The sequence below is a fragment of the Cetorhinus maximus genome, chromosome 5 (genome assembly GCF_964194155.1).
Source record: "Cetorhinus maximus chromosome 5, sCetMax3.hap1.1, whole genome shotgun sequence".
NCBI lineage: Eukaryota > Metazoa > Chordata > Chondrichthyes > Lamniformes > Cetorhinidae > Cetorhinus > Cetorhinus maximus.
Genome location: NC_135883.1, coordinates 39342455 through 39363284, shown reverse-complemented (window position 1 = coordinate 39363284; position 20830 = coordinate 39342455). Strand labels below are relative to the sequence as shown.

The window sequence follows — 20830 nt, the reverse complement described above, 5'->3', positions numbered from 1 at the left end:
ATTCACTAACATGAAGGGACGAAGACTATCTTAAATGGCAGAATGGAAGCACAGCAGAAGAAACTCAAGGACACTTTGCTGAATTACAGGAAAACTCAAAATGAAGCAAGTGAGCTTCGCAAAGAAAAGGAAAACCTGTTGAAAGACCTTCACAGGTTACAAGAATCCCTTCGGTCAAAGTTTCTTCTTCTGGAAAATTACGAAGAGAAGGAAAATTAATGTAACGTCACTCTCAACAAATTGAAGAACCAGTTGGCAGAGGAATGTTCGATATTCCAGGATGAAGCCGAAAGCTACAAAAAACAGACTGAAGAGCTGAAGAACAGTTGATGGGAAAGAGGAGGCATTGAAAGGCAAAGCCGTAGAACTTTCCAAACTGTGAATGGATAATGAAGCCATGAAATGCACACTTACAGAACTGAAACAAATTAAGGCTTCGCTGGAGACAGACCTGGCCAACAGTGAATCCAAAATGAAGGTCAAGAACAAAGTCTATTGCAGACAGAAAAAGAAAAGACAGAAATAAGATTAGAAAATGTAAATCTGACACTGCAGTGCAAGGCACTAGAAGAAGGAAGAGCACTAGATATCTCAGATGTACTGACAACCATTGAGCTGAATGAAAAGATTCATAAGCTAGCAAAACAATTTGAAAATAAAACAGCAAACAAATGTTTGGCCGAAATCATGAAACAATTGGAACTGAAGGTTCCATTTATGAAACATATATGTCCAGCAAGAAAATGGCAGACATCATGGAAAAAGAAAATTCGAACCCACTCTAGAAATGAACAGAGTGCACATTCCCTGTGGAAGGAGCTGGACAAACCCACAATGTTCAAAGAAAGCAGATGGGTTGTAAATAAAGAAAGATGCAACTCGAAGGAACGCAAAAAGTGAATCAAATGGAGATAGCCAAGTATCAGAAACCCATCACTACTAACATTTTTCCAAATGTGACAGACTAAGATATAAAAGAACTGTCAAGCCTCAAGGTCGCCTGAATTTATAAAGTCAGAGACTTGAGATGGGGGAACAGGGATAGCAAGTAAAGATTATATTTCAAATAGTTATACTCCATTGGAAAGGAAAGCTTTCTTTGTAGGAGAAAATGGGGTGTTGTATGATGTTGTATGTTCTTACATGCCATTGTAATGTTAAAGGTGCTTGGCAGAGCAAGAGTTTGAGGGACTGGAGAATAGCATCGCCCACAGTATGATGTACGGAGTCACATGGTAATAGACTGCATGGAGGTAACAGAACCATGCGTGACAGTAACCTGACATCTGTAAATACTTAAAGTTTAACAATAAAGGGTTCATATTTAAATATACAACTCTGCAAGATCTCATCATTGAGACATCCAAACCCCCAATATTGCAACAAAGTGACCCTTACTTGGCCACTTAAGTGGCTCAGTTGGGCTTTAGGCAGGTGGCTTGTCTGCCATCTTTCCTGCCCCTGACAAAATGACATGGTGGTCAAACACACCACCTGACGCCTTCCTAGACCATTTTTCCAGCCTTCCGCCTCCCAGGATGTCCCCGAAGGTCTGGGAAAATTCAGTCCAGTGAGTTGGTTAGAAGGGAAGAGAAGGAGAAGTAGGATATGGAAGGAATTGGATATTGTGATTAAAAAAGAATTGGATCCAACATGTGGGAAGAAAATGGGGAAAGGAGCAACTATTGAGGAAGAATGAATAAGGACCCCATCAGGGTGCAATGATGAGGTCAAGTGAAGTGGGAATAGGTGTAGAAAAGTTGTTAAGATGGTATGTAGGTAGGAAACTTGTAGTGTATTACAGAAAAAGTATATATATTGCACAAAGTTTTTTTTAAAAATTGTTCATGGAATATGAGTGTTTCTGACAAAGCCCACATTTGTTGCCCATCCCTAATTCCCTTGAGAAGATGCTGGCAAGCCGAGAGAGTGGCTAATGAAGTTTAATTGTAAATTCTTTCTTGAAAAACAATAAAAAACAGAACTGAGACCATTATATAAGTGAGATGAAACGGAGCCAATATATATTTATCCAGAAAAAGAATGAAATGAAGAACAGGAATTAATTAAGCGTATTCATTTTTAGAATTTGGAACAGATAGTGGGAACCTAAATCAGAGGATTGGGAAAGGTCATCAGATGGAAAAAAGTTAAATTAGGGTTATGCAGTAACAGTTGTTATGGGAAGACATATATTTACTACTTATATATTTATTAGTTACAACAACTTTTAAAGAAAAACAGCATTGAGGGATGGGGTAGTATAATAAAAAATACATTTTGGGGATAGAGAGAAATTTGGACATATAGGCAGCAGGGAGAGAGGCTAACAAAGGGGAAAAGTTATATTTGAACAACTCTAGTTTCCCTAGTCTCTCCACATAACTAAGCCCCTCAATCCTGGTACCATTCTAGTAAATACCTCTTCTGCATCCTCTCAAGGCCTTAACATCTTATCTAAATTGTGATGCACAGTATTGGGCACAGTACTCCAGCTGGGGCCTAACAAATGTTTTATTAAGGTTTAGCATAACTTCCTGACTTTTATAATCCATGTCTCTGTTTATCCCATATATATATAGAATCCCATAGGCCTTTTTAAAAGCCCCTCAGCTTGTCCTCCCACGTTCAAAGACTTGTGTACATATACCTCAGGTCTCTCTGTTCCTGCACCCCCTTTAAAGTTCTACAATTTAGTTTATATCGCCTCCTTATTTTTCCTTTCAAAAGGAATCATTTCTTATTTCTCTGCACTAAACTTCATGTGCCATTTTCTTGCCTATTTCACCAGTCTGTCTATGTCCTCTTCAGGTCTGTTACTATCTTCCCTAGTGTTTACTACATTTCTGAGTTTCATGTCATCTATAGACTTCGAAATTATGCCCAGTACACCCAAGTCCAGATCATTAATATATATGTAATGAGAAGGCATCAATTCATTATCTATATATTTATTAGTCACAGTATTGTTTTTTTTATTTCAGCATTGAGAGGATGGGACAGTATATTAAAACATGCATTTTGGGCACAGAGAGGATTTTAGAGGTAGACAGCAGGGAGAAAGTCCAACAGAGGGTTAGGGGAAAGATTATATTTGAATCGGTATGAGCAGCCAGTTAAGTGGCTAATCCAAGAAATGTGCTGTGTGGGTGTTGATTGCTACAGTGGTATAACAGCAGTGTCAGGATGTTGTAGTCCAGTATTGCTGAGCTTTACTCTGGTAGTGCACATCTACTTTAGTCCTCCCCCTGGGTTGCAGCCCTGAATATTTATCACCTCTAATTTCTTTCCTCTTTTGTGCTTGGTCACACATCACACAGTATCACAGTATGTTTGTTTACAGTGCAGAAGGAGACCATTCAGCCTATCGAATCTGCACTGGCTCTCTGAAAGAGCAATCCACCTAGTCCCTCTCACCAGCCTTATCCCCATAACCTTGCACATTCTCTCATTTCAGGTAGCAATCCAATTGCCTTTTGAATACCTCGAACAAATCTCCCTCCGCCACCCTTTCAGGAAGTTAAAAACTTTCCTCACATCACTTTTACTCCTACCAATTATTTTCAATCTGTGCCCTCTAGTTCTTGATGTTCTGTTTAGTGGGAACGGTTTCTCACTATTTACCCTGTCCATAGCCCTCTGGATCCTGAATACATCTATCAAGTCTCCTCTCAGCCATCTTTTCTCCAAGGAAAACAGTCCCAACCTCTCCAATTTATCCTCATAGCTATAGTTCTTCTTCCCAGAAATCATTCTCTTGAATCTCCTCTGTACTTTCTCCAATGCTTTCACATCCTTCCTCAAGAATGGCACCCAGAACTGGATGCAGTACTCCAGATGAGACCTAACTAGTGTCTTATATAAGTTTAACATGACCTCCTTACTCTTGTAAATAATGCACCTATTAATCAAGCCAAAGATACTATATGCTTTATTAACTGCTCTCTCAACATGCCCTGCCATCTTCAATGACCTATGTATGTATACACTGAGGTCCCTCTGTTTCTGCACCCCCTTTAGAGTCTCTCCCTTTATTTTGTACTGTCTCACCGTATCTTTCCTGCCAAAGCAAATCACCTCACACTTCTCTGCATTGAACTTCATCTACCACTTGTCTGCCAAATCCACCAACATGCCTATGTCCTTTTGAAGTTCAAGACTATCCCTTTCACGGTAGACAACATTTCCAATCTTCGTATCATCTTCAAATTTTGAAATCATGCCCTGCACACCACAGTCTAGGTGATCAATATATATCAGGAAGAGCAAGGGTCCCAACACTGACCCATGAGAAACTCCACTATAAACCTTCCTCCAATCTGAAAAACAACCATTTATCACTACTCTCTGTTCCCTGTCACTCAGCCAATTTCTTATCCAAGTGCCCACTTTCCCTTATATTCCATGACCTAGAATTTTAGGTCATATGGAAACTTATTTCTTCTGCTGTTTTTAGGTCCAGCAGATTCTGCTCTGTTTGGTTTCAATAGCCTGGCCAGAGGTGACTAGCTAGATGCATTGAGAGAAGGTTGCTACTTCCAGCAGACAGAGTACCCCATGTTAATTTGATCCCAAACCAGTTGATGAAGTATGAAACTAGACAGTGATACTTTTCTTGATAATAGGTTTATTTACAAAATGCAGCATTACTTATGTCTGCTTCCTCTATATGCTCTCGGTACTTAATTAAACAATGACCTTCACCTGTGTATCTTAATATAATTAACCTACAATTAACATTAACATTGGGATGTCAACCCAGGGACTGAAACTTTAGTCTCTGCTGATCAGGCACAATTGCTAATGGGCTGCACTTTATTCCAGACCACGGGAGGTGTCAGCTGTGGCTCAGTTCATAGCACCCTCGCCTTTGAGTCAGAAGGTAGTGGGTTCATGTCCCACTCCTGGAAAAAAAAAGTCAAGAACTGTGAATGTACTCAGAGTTACATAGTTGTTGGGAAAGATTTATTCCAGACCACACAGCTCAATACTCCACAACTCTTTTTTTGGAGAGCAGTCAGACATCTCCAGGGTTAGTAGACTTTACTGCAACTCTAGGTCTCTTGGGCATGCTATAATGGTTGCATTTCCAGGGACAAGGCTAGAATAATGACATAAACTCACAAATACAAATGAGTTCAGGTCACCTGGAGAGGAAACAAGAGAATCAACTCCTAGATTTTTGGTAATGAAGCATTGTATGGGGGAGAAATTTAACTCACAGCCACCCATTTATCAGCTTTACACCTCCAAATTTTGCATTGTGTTCTATTGTATCTGTTCTAAACCAGCTGTGTGTCAGAAGGCTCACTGATTCAGTTGCCTTTTACTTGTTGAGGGTACCCACCTAAAACAAGCATTCAGCTCCTTAAACATGGATTTTAGGGGTCTTCTGCCAAGTATCGGACTGACATTGTAAATTCAGCTACAAATGGGTGGAGTGATTTGTTATTCATACTCTGCCTAGTTGTACCCACAATCCCTAAAGAGACCTTTGGCAGCCACTCAAAAATACACCCAAGAAATATTGAGGGTTTTCTTTTGTTGGCAACAAATGAATTAGAGTCCACTGCTGATCTGTTTAAGTTCACCCTGAGATCGCCTTCCTTCCTAACCTGCTGGCCAGCTAATGACTTTCTGCATTCGCCGACCAGAGAGTAGCAGTGGGGTGCCCATTTTGTGCTATAGGTTGAAGGCAGAATTTAAATGAAACCCAAAGCCAAATTTTGCTCAGGCCTCAGGGTGAATGGACCACCACAGAGAATGGTCAAATGCCAACCTGCAAAGTTTATCAGCCTAGATTTCTAGGGTGAAAGTAACTCAATATTCATACATCCCACTCACAATGTTTCCCCTTCTTGGGTTTTCTATATTGTGCATTTTCCTTTCCTGTAGAGGTAGCAGCTAATTTCACATATTGCTTTGAAACTAGTGTCAGGTGGAATGAGAGTGGATTATAATGCCTCTTGCTTTCCATTTCCCTCCTTACTTCAGAGGATGATTGAGCTCAACTCAGTATTTCATCACAGTGTCATGGCTGAGATACTTTTTATGAGAATTCTGGACATAAGAGCTCTCGTGCTTTATTGCCAAGAATCATAAATTGATAGAATGGTCTTGGCAAAGAAAGGGCCTCTTGAGTCTGTACCAGCTCTTTGTAAGAGCACTCAGCTAGTCCCATTCCCTTCCAAGTTATTTCTCTTCAGGTAATTATCCAATTCTATTTTGAAAGCCACAATTGAATCTGCCTCCACCACTTTCTCAGGCTGTGCATTCCAGACCCTAACCACACGCTGTGTAAAAAAGTTTTTCCTCATGTCACCTCTGGTTCTTTTGCCAATCATCTGAAATCGGTGTCCTCTGGTTCTCAACCCTTCTGCTAAAGGTGGCCTTTAAAATTAACAGTTAATGTTCAAGGCCATCCAGATGAAACCCTGCATATAGCAATGTGAGATTTTTCAAATTGGATGGTTGTTGAGGTTGTTGTACCACAGTGTCAATAACAGCAATATATTAGATAATTTCACTGTGCAGCTCTATGAATGTAACAGGATTGATTGTCTAGGTCACCTATTTCCTCTAATGCTTTACCTCTCAGTTTTCAATTAAACTTTTGAATTTTCTCAGTGCCAAGACTACCATGTATGGAGAATGACTGCATGTGTTGTATACCTACCAAAATAATGACACAGCAAAGAGTTCTGCCCATATGGCTTTATTCTGTTAACAAATATAAATGCATAAAACTAATTCTGACCACTGAACAAAGCTGGCCAACATTCTAATGGATTGACTAGTATTACTAGTTGTTGTTGTGACAACACCGACATAAGATTTACTTTGTAATCAAGGAACTTCTTTATATCTTGTTTAATTTCAAGAAGGCAGCTGTTTTTGCCAAATTTGTCAGGTTTTGTCAGAATTTACTAGGTTAACTCCTCTTTTGAAAGGACAAACAGAGGGGCTGCATTTAAATAAGTTAAACGTGTATATGCTAAAGCTTGCATATTGAAATTCAGAGCCAAAAGAGATTGTTTGCAGATAAACACTCATGATATGAAGAGAATAAAAAAACTCAAACTAAAATACCCTAATACTGACATTTTATCTAATTTCATATCTTACTCAAGGCATTGTTTGATGAAAACTGGCACCTGCTGCGAGTCCTGGTAACAGAGAGGGATGCCACTTTACACCTAGATGATAAATTAGTTGAGACAAGGCAACTCGAACCTGTTCTTGGTATCTTCATCAGTGGAAGAACACAGATAGGGAAGTATTTTGGGAAAGAAGCATCTGTACCAGTAAGTTTGGCTTTTTCTCAGTAAATTCCATTCATGTGATATTAAATGACAAATGTTCCCAGCATAGATTACAGGCTCAGAAAGGATATTTGTATTTACTGTTTGCTTATCACAGTATCTTTCCAGTGCAGAAGGAGACATTCAGCCCATCAAGTCTTCACTGGCTCTCTGAAAGCGCATTCCACGTTGTCCCACTCCCCTGCCTTATCCCTATAACCTTGCACATTCTCTCTTTTCAGGTAGCAACCCAATTCCCTTTTGAATGCCTCGATCAAACTTCCCTCCACCACACTTTCAGGGAATATGTTTCAGAATCCATCCACCCTCTGGGTGAAAACATTTTTCCTCACATCACTTTTACTCCTTCTGCCAATTATTTTGAATCTGTACCCTCTAGTTCTTGATGTTCTCTTCAGTGGGAATAGTTTCTTACTAGTTACCCTGTCCATAGCCCTCTGGATCTTGAATACCTGTATCAAGTCTCCTCTCAGCTGTCTTTTGTCCAAGGAAAACAGTCCCAACCTCTCCAATTTATCCTCATAGCTACAGTTCTTCTTCCCAGAAATCATTCTTTTGAATCTCCTCTGTACTTTCTCCAATGCTTTCACGTCCTTCCTCAAGAATGGCGCCCAGAACTGGATGCAGTTCTCCAGATGAGGCCTAACTAGTGTCTTATACAAGTTCAACATGACCTCCTTACTCTTGTAATCAATGCACCTATTAATAAAACCTAAGATACTACATGCTTTATTAACTGCTCTCTCAACATTCCCTGCCATCTTCAATGACCTATGTATGTATACACTGAGGTTCCTCTGTTCCTGCATCATCTTTAGAGGCTCGCCCTTTATTTTGTACTGTCTCACTGTATCTTTCCTACCAAAACAAATCACCTCACACTTCTCTGCATTGAACTTCATCTACCACTTGTCTGCCCAATCTACCAACATGTCTATGTCCTTTTGAAGTTCAAGACTATCACCATCACAGTTGACAACATTTCCAATCTTTGTATCATCTTCAAATTTTGAAATCATGCCCTGCACACCACAGTCTAGGACATCAATATATATCAGGAAGAGCAAGGGTCCCAACACTGACCCTTGGGGAGCTCCACTACAAACATTCCTCCAACCTGAAAACAACCATTTATTACTACTCTCTGTTCCCTGTCACTCAGCCAATTTCTTATCCAAGTGCCTACTTTCCCTTTTATTCCATGACCTAGAATTTTGCTTACATATGGAAACTCATTTCTTTTGCTGCTTTTAGGTCCAGCAGATTCTGCTCTGTTTGGTTTCAATAGCCTGGCCAGAGGTGACTAGCTAGATGCATTGAGAGAAGGTTGCTACTTCCATCAGACAGAGTACCCCGTGTTAATTTGATCCCAAGCCAGTTGGTGAAGTATGAAACTAGACAGTGATACTTTTCTTGATAATAGGTTTATTTACAAAATGCAGCATTACTTATGTCTGCTTCCTCTATATGCTCTCGGTACTTAATTAAACAATGACCTTCACCCGTGTATCTTAATATAATTAACATACAATTAACATTAACATTGGGATGTCAACCCAGGGACTGAAACTTTAGTCTCTGCTGATCAGGCACAATTACTAATGGGCTGCACTTTATTCCAGACCACACAGCTCAATACTCCGCAACTCTTTTTTTGGAGAGCAGTCAGACATCTGCAGGGCTAGCAGACTTTATTGCAACTATGGCCAGAAATTTCCCCCCGTCGGGGGGGAGTTGTGCGGGGGCAGGCGCGAACCCGATTGGTGCCCCCGATCGGGGAAGCACTGCCATTTTACGTGGGTGGGCCAATTAAGGCCCACCCAGCGTGACGCTCACCCGAAAGTGCTAAGCGCTCCGTGTGTGGGTGGGGGGGGGGTGATCCCCTGAGAGGTTCCCTGCGTTCTTTCGCGCATGTGCGCGATAGAGCGCATAGATCTCCCCGAAGCATGAAGTGCCTCAGGGAGATTAGTTTCAGTGCTAAAGTTTTAAATAAAGGTTTTTTAACACTTTTAAAACATGTCCCCTCATGTGACACTTACACATGAGCTTGAACATGTCAAAGAATAAATGTATAAATTTTTATTATATTTTAAAACACTTCATGAAACCTCATCCCGCCCGTGGATGAGATTTCATGAAAAACGCGAAGGCTGCCTGGGCTCTTCGCCTGCCTGCCAACCTTCAGATTGGATGGGCAGCTCATTAAATTTAATTAATTAGGTTTTAAATGGCCTTATTAGGTCTTTGACTGTTCAGTGAGCTGCGCGCCCGCCGAGCTGAAAATCTAAATGACGCGTGGTGACATTGGAATGCCCGCCTGACTTCACCGCACGTCATTTTACACGTTGGCAAGTGGGTTCTGCCCCCGCTCGCCAACGGGAAAATTCCTCCCTATAAGTCCCTTGGGCATGCTATAATAGTTACATTTCCAGGGACAAGGCTAGAATAATGACATAAACTCACAAATACAAATGAGTTTAGGTTACCTGGAGAAGGAACATGAGAATCAACTCCTAGATATTTAGTTGATACAGCATTGTATGGTGGAGAAATTTAACTCACAGCCACCCATTTATCAGCTTTACACCTCCAAATTTTGCATTGTGTTATATCGTATCTGTTCTACACCAGATGTGCGTAAGAAGGCTTACTGATTCAGATGCCTTTTACTTGTTGAGGGTACCCACCTGAGTATTCAGCTCCTTAAATATGGATTTTAGGAGTCTTCTGCCAAGTGTAGGACTGGCGTTGTAAATTCAGATACAAATGGATGGAGTGATTTGTTATTCATACTCTGCCTAGTTGTACCCACAATTCCTAAAGAGACCTATGGCAGCCACTCAAAAATACACCCAAGAAATATTGAGGTTTTCTTTTGTTGGCGACAAATGAATTAGGGCCTGCTGCTGATCTGTTTATGTTCATCCTGAGATTGCCTTCCTTCCTAACCTGCTGGCCAGCTAATGACTTTCTGCAGTCGCCGACCAGTGAGCGGCAGTGGGGCTATAGGTTGAAAGCAGAATTTAAATGAAACCTAAAGCCAAACTTTGCTCAGGCCTCAGGGCGCATGGTCCAGCAAACAGAATGGTCACATACCTGTTTTTACTGATTTGAAATTTAATTGAAATAAAGATACATGGAATTTCCCTGGTTACATAACGACTCCTGTGCAAATCAGGAGGACGCTGGGATTTATGAGTTCAAAACGTCAAAAGACCCCATCAAACTTCCATAATTGAATACTATTTATTGTTGTATATATAACAAAACATAACATTGTTTAAAAAGCAAAATACTACAAATATTGTTTTTGTTTAACATGACATTGTTTTGTTTGCAGTTTGAAGTTCAAAAATTAAGGATTTACTGTGACCCAGAACAAAATCAGCGAGAAACTGCCTGTGAAATTCCAGCTGTTGTAAGTACCTCTGTGCACAAAATATTTATGTATAACCCTTACTACTTATGATTGTGACCCATACTTATTATGCCACTTTCCAATCACAGTTTTCAAATCACACTTCATTGATGACACCCCTAAGTCACATCCTCTGACTTACCTCAAGCAATTCCACGAGAGAGCTGGTATTAATTGTACTCACTTTGATAAATGTATAATACTGAATTAAACTTGGTTTTAAAATAATCAACAAAACTTCCCTTCTGATAAAAATGGGAGAACGCCAGTCTTCTCCACAATTAGCAACATTAGCTGATCCACCCATAGGATTGGTACAGCCAGTAATATCTATGCTCAGCTGCACCCTGAAGTTCTTCTTAACCGCTTCCTTTTAGATCACTGTTGTAAAATGGCAGAATGCCCTGTACGGGGCACCTAGGGATAACCTCCTAATATAGTCTGCATCACATCGCTTTAACAGTCATCAACCATGAATTTAGAGTATTATGGCGTCCCATCACTTGGCCATAAACACTTTCCTTGCTTCCACATTAATTGTGCCAGTCACTGGATTGTGCCAGGTAATTTTGTTACCCAGATAGCTATTGCATAGGCTGAAATACATAAGGACTACCAATATATTTATCTTCTTATTTGCCCACTACCCACTTTAAATTTCTGCATTTCATTAAGTTTACTCAACACCTCTTGTAAACTCTACTTTGAAGGTTGACATACTCCCAATTTTTTTTTGACCCTCCACTCCCAGAAAACTACCAATGCAAGGGCAAAAATGGCTCTGAAACTTATACACATATGCAAGTGAATTGCACCCTATAAAATCAGGTGGTACTGAACTGATTTCTGTAAGTGGCTTGGCCGTAAAGTACCTGCACAGGCCACACACAAACTCATGTGTAGCCACCCAAAGCAACTTAAAGGTGCACTTAAATAAATCACTCATGCACTCCAAAATACAGTTAGAGGGCTCTGTGGTGGGATCAACTACCATCCAATCAGAACCCCTACATCACTGTATCCGCAGTTTCCACAGATCTTAGACTTTTCAAAAATCAGGAAAAGGCAATAGAGCATTAATTTTACGCATCTATGCTGATGGTATGGAACCTCCCATAAATTTGAACATTTGAACCTTCTACATTTTCTCTCCAGCCACACGCACATCTGCCTTATCCTGCTCTGCCTATAACAGACTATCATGTGGCATGGACATAATCTTAAGATTGTTGAAGTGTATGGGTGGAATTTTCCATTCTGGAGAAAAAGTGTGGTGGCAGGGCAGGAAATCGCTGGGAAGCTCATTAATTATGCATCAATAAGTAGCTCTCTGAATCACATGGCAGGGCGGCCACTGATTCATCACCCAGCCATTATCTAATGGGGTCAAAGGTCTGGGTACCATATTTAAACACCACCCGAACACACGCATTACTCTCAGTAGGCCAGCAGGAAGCTTTTCAATATGGCTCCACTGCAGAGAAAAAGCTCCCAGATTCAGCAATGACTCCCTTGAGGCCGTCATCCATGGAGTCCGCCAGCACCAGGATATCCTGTATCTGAGGGATGGCTCCAGGAGGGCCCACCAGCCTCACCTCGCCAGCCTGGGAGGCAGTTGCAAGGGAGGTCAGCTTGTCGGGCACCTGCCTGAGAAATGCCATCCAGTGCAGGAAGAGGATGAATGATCTCATCTGCTCCACCAGGGTAAGTCAACCTTCTGCTCACTCTAATCTCACACTCTCATAATGATGCCATGCACTCAAACGGTTACCCTGCTCAGGGATCTCACACAATATTAGCAGGGGAGAGACAGCAGCATTGATTGTCTCACAGGATCTTTAACAACACCAGCATCTCATCTATCATTGCTGCACAAACCCCATCTTCAGCCCTTACTGGGGAGGGCTCAGCACACTCAGCAGGCATACATGCTTCCTAACCTCTCCACTATCTCTTCTCATCACACTCCATTCCGTTTATCTTCATGCAGGTGAAGCTTGCCCACAACCAAAGGGTGATATCCCAGATAGGAGGAGGCATGGCAAATGTCTGTCTTGATAATAGTTGATTGTGGTAGTGAACTCCGGTACTAGATACTATATGGTACTCTGCACTATATAGGGGGTCACCTGACCTGGGGATTGAAAGTCAGATAGCACATGTTGGAACCTGTCTTGATAGAATTCAGTTACTGCAGATTTGTGTTTATGTTAGGAAAATGTCTCATCAATAAAGTTAGCTCAGCTACAATGTCGACGGCCTGTGTGCATCATTAAAACAAAAAACAAGACACGGTGTCAGAAGTAAATTAAACACAATAATGGAGGTTCTGAAACCACCGACAGAACTCAGTTTGGACAAAAATCTCACCGAAAACTGGAGGAGGTTCCAGCAGCGATTTGAGCTGTACCTCAGTGACGGGCAGTGATAAAAAAGCTGCTCTGGTGCAGTCTCCCATCTTTCTTCATGTAACAGGGAAGCAGCCCTAGAAGTCTATAATGCATTCACATTTGAAAGTGATGAGAAACAAAATGGCTTGAAAGAAATAATGGAAAAATTCGAAGTTTACTGCAGCCCTAAGAAAAACATCATGTATGAAAGATACAGATTTTTTTACTTGCACGCAAGGCAGTAACAACATTGGTTGATATGTAACCGAGCTGAGAAAACAAGCTAAGTCATGTGAATTTGGAGAGCTTGAAGAATCACTCATCCAAGCTAGAATAATTTGTGGAATCGCAAATGACACTCTGAGAGAACAGCTTTTGAGAGAAAGTAATAAGTATCTGCAGAGCGGCAGAGACAACGAAATGCCAGATTAAACAGATGACAGAAGATGATAAGCCACACATGGTCAAGCAGTTAGATGCAGTTAAACAGGAACAGCCCCGGGAAAGAACAAATAGACAGCCTGAATGTAAAAAGAACAAAACTGCTATTAAAACATTTAAGCGCAGCTGATGCAGAACAGGGCATTTACCATGTAATTGTCCAGCCTATGGAAAGCAGTGTAAGAACTGTGATAAACTAAATCTAAAGATTTACTAAAGATGTGTAAATCGAAGAAAGTGCATATAATTGAGACACTGAAACTGAAATTTTCGTTGGTGTAGCAACAACAAATTCCAAAGAAGACTAATGGAAGTTTGATTTAAAAATTGCCAACATGATGGTGAATTTCAAGCTTGACACGGGTGCACAAGCCAAAGTCATTCCCATATGCCTGTATCGTAAGATAAGCAAAGAAAAACAGCTAACTAAAACAGGTGAAAAAATTGCAGTCGAAGGCAAGTGTATGCTTAAAGTGAACTACAAAAAACAGTCATAATCTCAAGCACTTCCATTCATAGTGGTGAAAATTGATGCAAAACCCATTCTTGGAATCAAAGTTTGTGAAAATCTGAAGCTAATCAAGAGAATAATGACTGTCACCACTGATGACATCCTGAGCGAGTATAAAGATGTGTTCCAGGGGATTGGTTGTCTCAAAGGAGAACACATCAAGATTGACGAAAACGAAACTGTGACACTCAAAATACACCCGCCCAGGAAAATGCCAGTAATGCCGAGAGATTGACTGAAAGCAGAGTTGGACAGAATGGAGAAACTTCACATCATCAAGAAAATTGAAGAATGGACAAAGTGGGTCAATCCAATTGTAATTGAAGAAAAATCAGATGGGAATCTGGGAATCTGCAAGTCTGTCTGGATTCCAAAGACCTAAACCAGGCATTACAAAGAGAGCATTAACCGCTGCCCACAGTAGAAAAGATCACGTGTAAGCCAGCTGATGCTGAATACTATTCAGTCTTGGATGCGAGTTGAGGCTTCTGGCAGATCAAGCTGGGTAAACACAGCTCCTATCTCTATACCTTCAACGCACCATACTGGCGATACAGGTTTTTACACTTACCTTTTGGTATTAATTCAGCTTCCACAGAACAGTGTTTGAAGCTGTTTGAAGAGTTAGAGGATGCGGAAACCTATATCAACGATGTGCTGGTCTGGGGAGCCTCACGAGAAGAACATGACCATAGACTGAGGCAGGTGCTGGCCAGAGCTGGAGAAAGGAACCCCAAGTTGAAGAAGGAAAAGCGCAAGATAGGTCTTCATGAAATCAGGTACTTGGGACATGTGCTAACAAGTGAGGGACTGAAGCCAGACCTGAGTAAAATTAAGGCAATTGTGAACATGCCACCCTCAGAATGTAAGAAAGACTTGGAGAGGTTTTTGGGAATGGTGACCTATCTTGGGAAATTCATTCTGAACATGTCAGACCTGACAGCACCTCTCAGAGAATTCCCACAAAATGATGTGGAATGGCACTAGGAACAAAGTCACCAGGAAGCTTTGACCAGTCTGAAAAAAAGACTGACCCAGGCACCAGTGTTAAAGTATTACGACTTCAGTCAGCTGGTCAAGATCTAAGTGGACACTTCAAAGATTGGCCTGGGAGCTGTCCTCTTGCAAAATGAGGCACCAGTGGCAGACACTTCAAAGGCAATGACTGAAACACAGCAGCAGTATACCCAAATAAAGAAAGAAATACTAGCAATTGTGTTTGGCCTAGAATGCTTCCATCAGTGTGTCTATGGCAAAGACGTAGTGGTAGAGTCTGATCATAAACCTTTGGAAGCTATACTTAAAAAAACCCCTGAACTATTCACCACCAAGAATCCAAAGATTACTAATGCATCTTCAGAAGTACCAGGTCAGAATTAAATACAAACCGGGCAAGGAAATGTACATCGCAGACACTCTGTCATGTGTATACCTACCCATCACGGAGGAAGAGAATAAAGAAACAGAAGCACAAGTTCACATGCTGACAAAGAGCTTACCTGTGGCTGTAACCAAACTGGATGAGATCAGGGAAGCGACTAAGAACAATGCCACCCTGAGAAAACCGCAGCAGATTGCACAAACTGGTTGGCCATACATCAGAGTGGAGCTCCTTCTGCTCTACAAGAGTACTGGAACTTTTGTGAGGAACTTCGTAGAAGGAATACTTTTCAAGGGAGAAAAGATCATGGGCAGGATTTTGCCCTTGGCGGGGTTGCTCAGCAGGGGTGGGCAGCGGCAGTCGGGCAGCCAACCGCCACCTGCGATCGGCTCCGCACCACGATTTCATGTGGGCGGGCCAATTAAGGCCCGCCCTTCATGGATCATGAGCGGCAGCGCTGAGAGCTGCCTGTGCAGGCTGGGGGAGGAGGACGAGCCGGGCCTAGCGCGCAGTTCACGCATGCGCGCAAAAGAGTGCTTCAATCTCCCTGAGGCATGGAGCTGCCTCAGGGAGATTGAAACGCCTATTAAAAAATTAATAAAGACAGTAAAAATTTAATAAAACATGTCTCCTCATGTGACGTTTTTAATTCCATAATAAAGTTTGTATTTAATGTTTATTTGCTTTAGGAAACCTCATCCCGCTCGTAGATGAAGTTTCCTAAAAAAATGTAAAGGCCTCTTGGCCTTTTCACCTGCCCGCCAACCATAAGGTTGGACGGGCAGCATAGATTTGATTTTAATTAACTTGTTAATGGCCTTAACAGGTCTTTTGGTGCGCGCCCGCCGAACGGAATATCGCGCGAGTGTGTGATGACATTGGGACGCATGCCCAACGTCATCGCACGTCATTTTACACTCGGGCATGTCAGACGTGCGCCTGCATGCTGAGTGTAAAATTCTGCCCCTTAATTCCTGCAACACTGAAGAAAGAAATGCTGCAGCGCATGCATGGAAGTCACCTTGGCATAGAAACATGCAGGGGAAGTGCTCAAGGTGTAATGTATTGACCTAGAATGGGAGCACAAATTGGGGAAATGGTGAATGCGTGTGCAGTGTGCCAAAAGTACAGTAAATTGCAACTAAAAGAACGACTTCAACCACAAAGTTCCAGAGAGGCCCTAGCAGAAAATTGGAGTGGACTTGTTTACATTTGACAACAGTGAGTACCTACTAGCAGTAGATTATTTCTCACAGTTTTTTGAGTTTGTGCTGCTGAGAAATGATAGTAAGAGCATCACTGTAATAAATTATTTTAAATCAATTTTTGCTCGCCATGGCATACCTGAAGTGCTCATCTCAGATAACAGTCCACAATTCTCAGGCACTGAATTTCACAAATTTGCACAGGACTGGGAGGTTTACCACACTACATCAAATCCCAAATATCCACAATCCAACAGAATAATGGAATGTAACGTGCAGACCTTAAAATACCTGTTGAAGAAGGCAAAGGTGGACGGAAGTTACCGCTATCTGGATCTGCTGGATTTCAGGAATATTCCATTAGAGGGCCTTGGATCATCTCCAGCACAGCTCCTGATGGGGAGAAGACTAAGAACTATGCTTCCAATTGCACCCCAACTGTTATTTCCACAGCCAGTGAACAATAGCCTAGAGGACCTCCTCAAACTGAGATAGCAGAAGCAGAAACAGTACTTTGATCGAGGCGCCTGACCTCTGCCTGACCTGAACAAGGGAGAGACAGTGAAGATTCAGTGTGAAGGAATCTGGAATCTTGCTCTTGTCACAGGAATCACAGGAGAACCAAGGTCTTACATAGTGCAGGCTCCAAATGGACAACAGTACAGGAGAAACCAGAAATTCTTATGGAAAACAAATAAAACGCAACCCTGCCCTGAACGAGGAAGTGTAGCTGAAGGTCAAAAACCAGAATTCACCAGTGAAGCAGCAGATAACCAGACAAAGCCTGAGAGTCCTGAAAACTATCCAAGGGGTGATAGTGGCACAGAGCTGGAGAAGGCCCCTTGTCCTTCAAAATCACCTCTGTCCCCATTCAGAACATCCAGTGGAAGAATTGTGAAAAAAACCACAGAGATACAGAGATGAGTAAAAGACAAAACAGACTAATCAAAACAGAGTGAGAAAGAATAGATAAGAGACTTTGTGTTGAGTTCTATAAAAGTTAAAATAGGGAAATGTCATGATAATAGTTGATTGTGGTAGTGGACTTCAGTATTAGATGCTATACGGTACTCTGAACTAGATAGGGGGCCACCTTACCCGGAGATTGAAGGTCAGATAGCACATGTTGGAACCTGTCTTGATAGAATTCAGTCACTGCAGACCTGGGTATATGTTAGAAAGATGTGTTATCAGTAGAGCTAGCTCAGCTACAATGTTGATGGCCTGTGTGCATCATTGAAATAAAAAACAAGACAACATCCATGAGCTGTCCCAGTTTAAGGAAGATGCCGCTGAGCTGGCAGGCGAAGGTGAAGACAAAGATTGCTCCTGTGGGGAAGGTGAGATCAGCCTCTCCCAGCAAGCCAGTGTGGATGAGCACTCCATGAGTTGATCACATCCTGATAATCGCAGTGAGTGACAAGCAAAGTTGTATTCTGTCTTATGAACAAAATCGATCCTCTCTCTCTTACAGATAACAGCAAGTCGTCAGACAGAGCTCCAGACCAACCATAAGTCCCAGTTATGATGGGGATGGGTGCTGAGGATGCATCAGATGAAGACCCATCACTGCATTCATCTGCACTCTCCACCAGGGCAGAGACACACACCCCGGTGGTCATAGATCTAGGTTAGGCTCGGGGTCACATTCTGGGGAATAGATCACTGACACATCTCCGCAGCAGTCAGAGGCAGTGACAGCCCAGGTCTCTGGCACTCAAAGGACTGCTGTGGATCAGGCACCCATTGAATCTGAGTCAGATGGTGAGCATCTGCAAGCGGTCATCCCTAACATGCTAGAGATGCAACAACAGGCGGCAGAAAATCAGGTAGAGTTGCAAGAGGCAGTCAAAAGACTAGAGTGAAGGATGGAGGAGTCCATCCACATTCTGCTTTATGTCACCTCGAGGTCTCCATGGGAAGGGTGGCGGCTGCTTTAGAGACCTTGGTCCAGCAGATCCTGCCGGATTTGCACTCAAACCTGTACTCCACCACTATAGGCATTGGTGAGATCCATCAGTGGCTAGGCAAGAGGAGGGCAGTGCCTCTTGACCTCCCTCCAGGAGCCCCTTCTCAAGGAGCCAGGCAGCGGCCCTCAGGCACTCTTAGGGAGAAGGACCAGCAGCTGGAGACCCCAGGGCTTTCTAGCCAAGTAACTTTGAGAGTGTCCAGCCAATCCCAATCCTCCTGCCTGTGACCCCGTCATCTCCAGCTGTACAGGCCGAGGATTGTGCACCTGCCCCACAGCAGGAGACCCAAAACAGGCCAGGGCCCTCCAGGCCTCAGCCCTCTAGGGGACGCCCACCAAAGTCATCAAAGACAACAAGGCATAGCAATCAGCAGGCTGCCTCCACCTCTGCTGCAGATGTCAGGAATGCACCAAGAAAAATTACAAAACTTTGACATCACTTCTGGGTCATGGGTCTTCAATCATGCACCTTTGTAAATACATTTGCTGTTCATGAGAATGGTCTCATCATTTGAAAGTGTCGTGCGTATGCACCTATGTTCTCTCTTATTGCGAGGGTGAGTCATGCTCCCGCTCAGTGATCACCTCCCTTTGTGAGCCTCACATTCATGTGATGTATAGTTGAGTTATGATAGTTACTCGACCATTATGTTATGTCAGGGAGCTGTGTCAAATTCTACTGGAAGTGTTCGCAAAAGCAATACTAACTTCTACTCCTTACAGTCAGGCGTGCTCAATAGCCTTGAAAGGTTAGCTGTAATTGTTTCTCAAAATGAGATGGCTGTCTTCATTAGTAGTACCAAAGCACAAGACCTGCAGCCCTGATGGTCTGTCCAACCATGCCCACACCTAAGTGGCCTCTAAAAGTTACTCATTAAGGTGGCAACGACTGCATCAAGTCCTTTGTTACAATTTTTGCGCTGTTGTGCCAACTTTTTCTTCCCAGAGTGCACGGATAGAGTGTTCGTCGCTGACCTTTCCAAAGTTTAGGGTATGGTGAATCATGAAGGTTGAAGGTGCAGGTCCGAATGCCGAACTTGCTCTCGATGTTACTAGTTGTAAAGACCTTTCAGTGCACTGGCATGGCACTAAGGGACAGAAGGAATGTAGCCTACATGTTAATCCTCCTGGAATCTTGTGGCTATCAGCGTGGCACAGCACGTCTTCCACATTGTACTTCAATGGCATCCTTATGTGAAAGCCGACCCTCATCTCCCTCTTCAGGTTCCTGTCTTTCCTGCTGTTCATCGTCTGAGGAGCTCTCGGCTTCCTCCATATCTCCTACAGACGTGCCCCCTCTGAAGTGCCAGGTTGTGAAGGGCGCAACAGACCACAATTATGCAGGATGCTCTCTGTGGAGAGTACTACAGAGCCCCATCTGAGAGATCCAAACATTGGAAGCGCATCTTCAGGATGCCAATGGTCTATTCGATGATGGATCATGTCAAACTATGCGCCACATTGTATCTCTCCTCCGAGGCACTCTGAGGATGACGCATGTGTGTCATGAGCCATCATTTGAGCAGGTACCCCTCATCCCCAAGCAGCTCGCCTGTAATTGCTGAGGCCTTTCAAATATGTGAGGCACCTGGGAGTGATTCAGGATGTATTGAGTCATGGGAGCTCCTAGGGTACCTGGCACAAACGTGCATGATGTGCTTCTGATGATCGCACACCAGTTGAATGCTCAGGGAGTGAAGCTCTTTCCTGTTAATGAACATCAGGGGCTGCTGTCATGAAACTCTCAAAGCCACGTGTGCAACTGATTATGCCATGTAGTCTAGGGAAGCCTGAGGTGGCTGCAAACCCCAGAAATCTAGCAGCCTGGCTAGCTTCATCGAATGTGAAGTTCACATAATGATAAGCCTTACTGTAGAGGGCACCTGTTATCTCCTTGATACATTTATGTGTTGAGAACTATGAGATGCTGCATGGATCCTTGGAATGATCCGCTGGAAAAAAATTGAATGTGGCAGAGACCTTCAGGGGCACTGGCAGGGGATGTCCTACCAGTCCATGGGGCGTTAGATCTGCCTTCAGAATGTGGCAGATATGTGGCACTTCTCTTGTCAAGCGTAGACATACGTGGCATTGTATTTCACTCATTTCCAGATAGGAAAGTCTTTCTCGGCAGACGCTTTGCCATGCAAGATGCTTCCGTGGGATGGGTCTAACCTCCTCATCCTCTGGGCC

The 20830-nt window shown here is 42.7% G+C and overlaps 1 protein-coding gene across 1 annotated transcript in view; it reads left to right on the top strand.

Moving 5' to 3' along the window:
- Positions 1–20830, top strand: part of LOC144680613 (uncharacterized) — a 447610-nt gene that overhangs the window by 88245 nt on the left and 338535 nt on the right. The window contains exons 6-7 of the mRNA XM_078541787.1: positions 7131–7304; positions 10663–10740. Coding sequence (XP_078397913.1) covers positions 7131–7304; positions 10663–10740 — 252 coding nt within the window. The remainder of the gene's footprint in view (positions 1–7130; positions 7305–10662; positions 10741–20830) is intronic.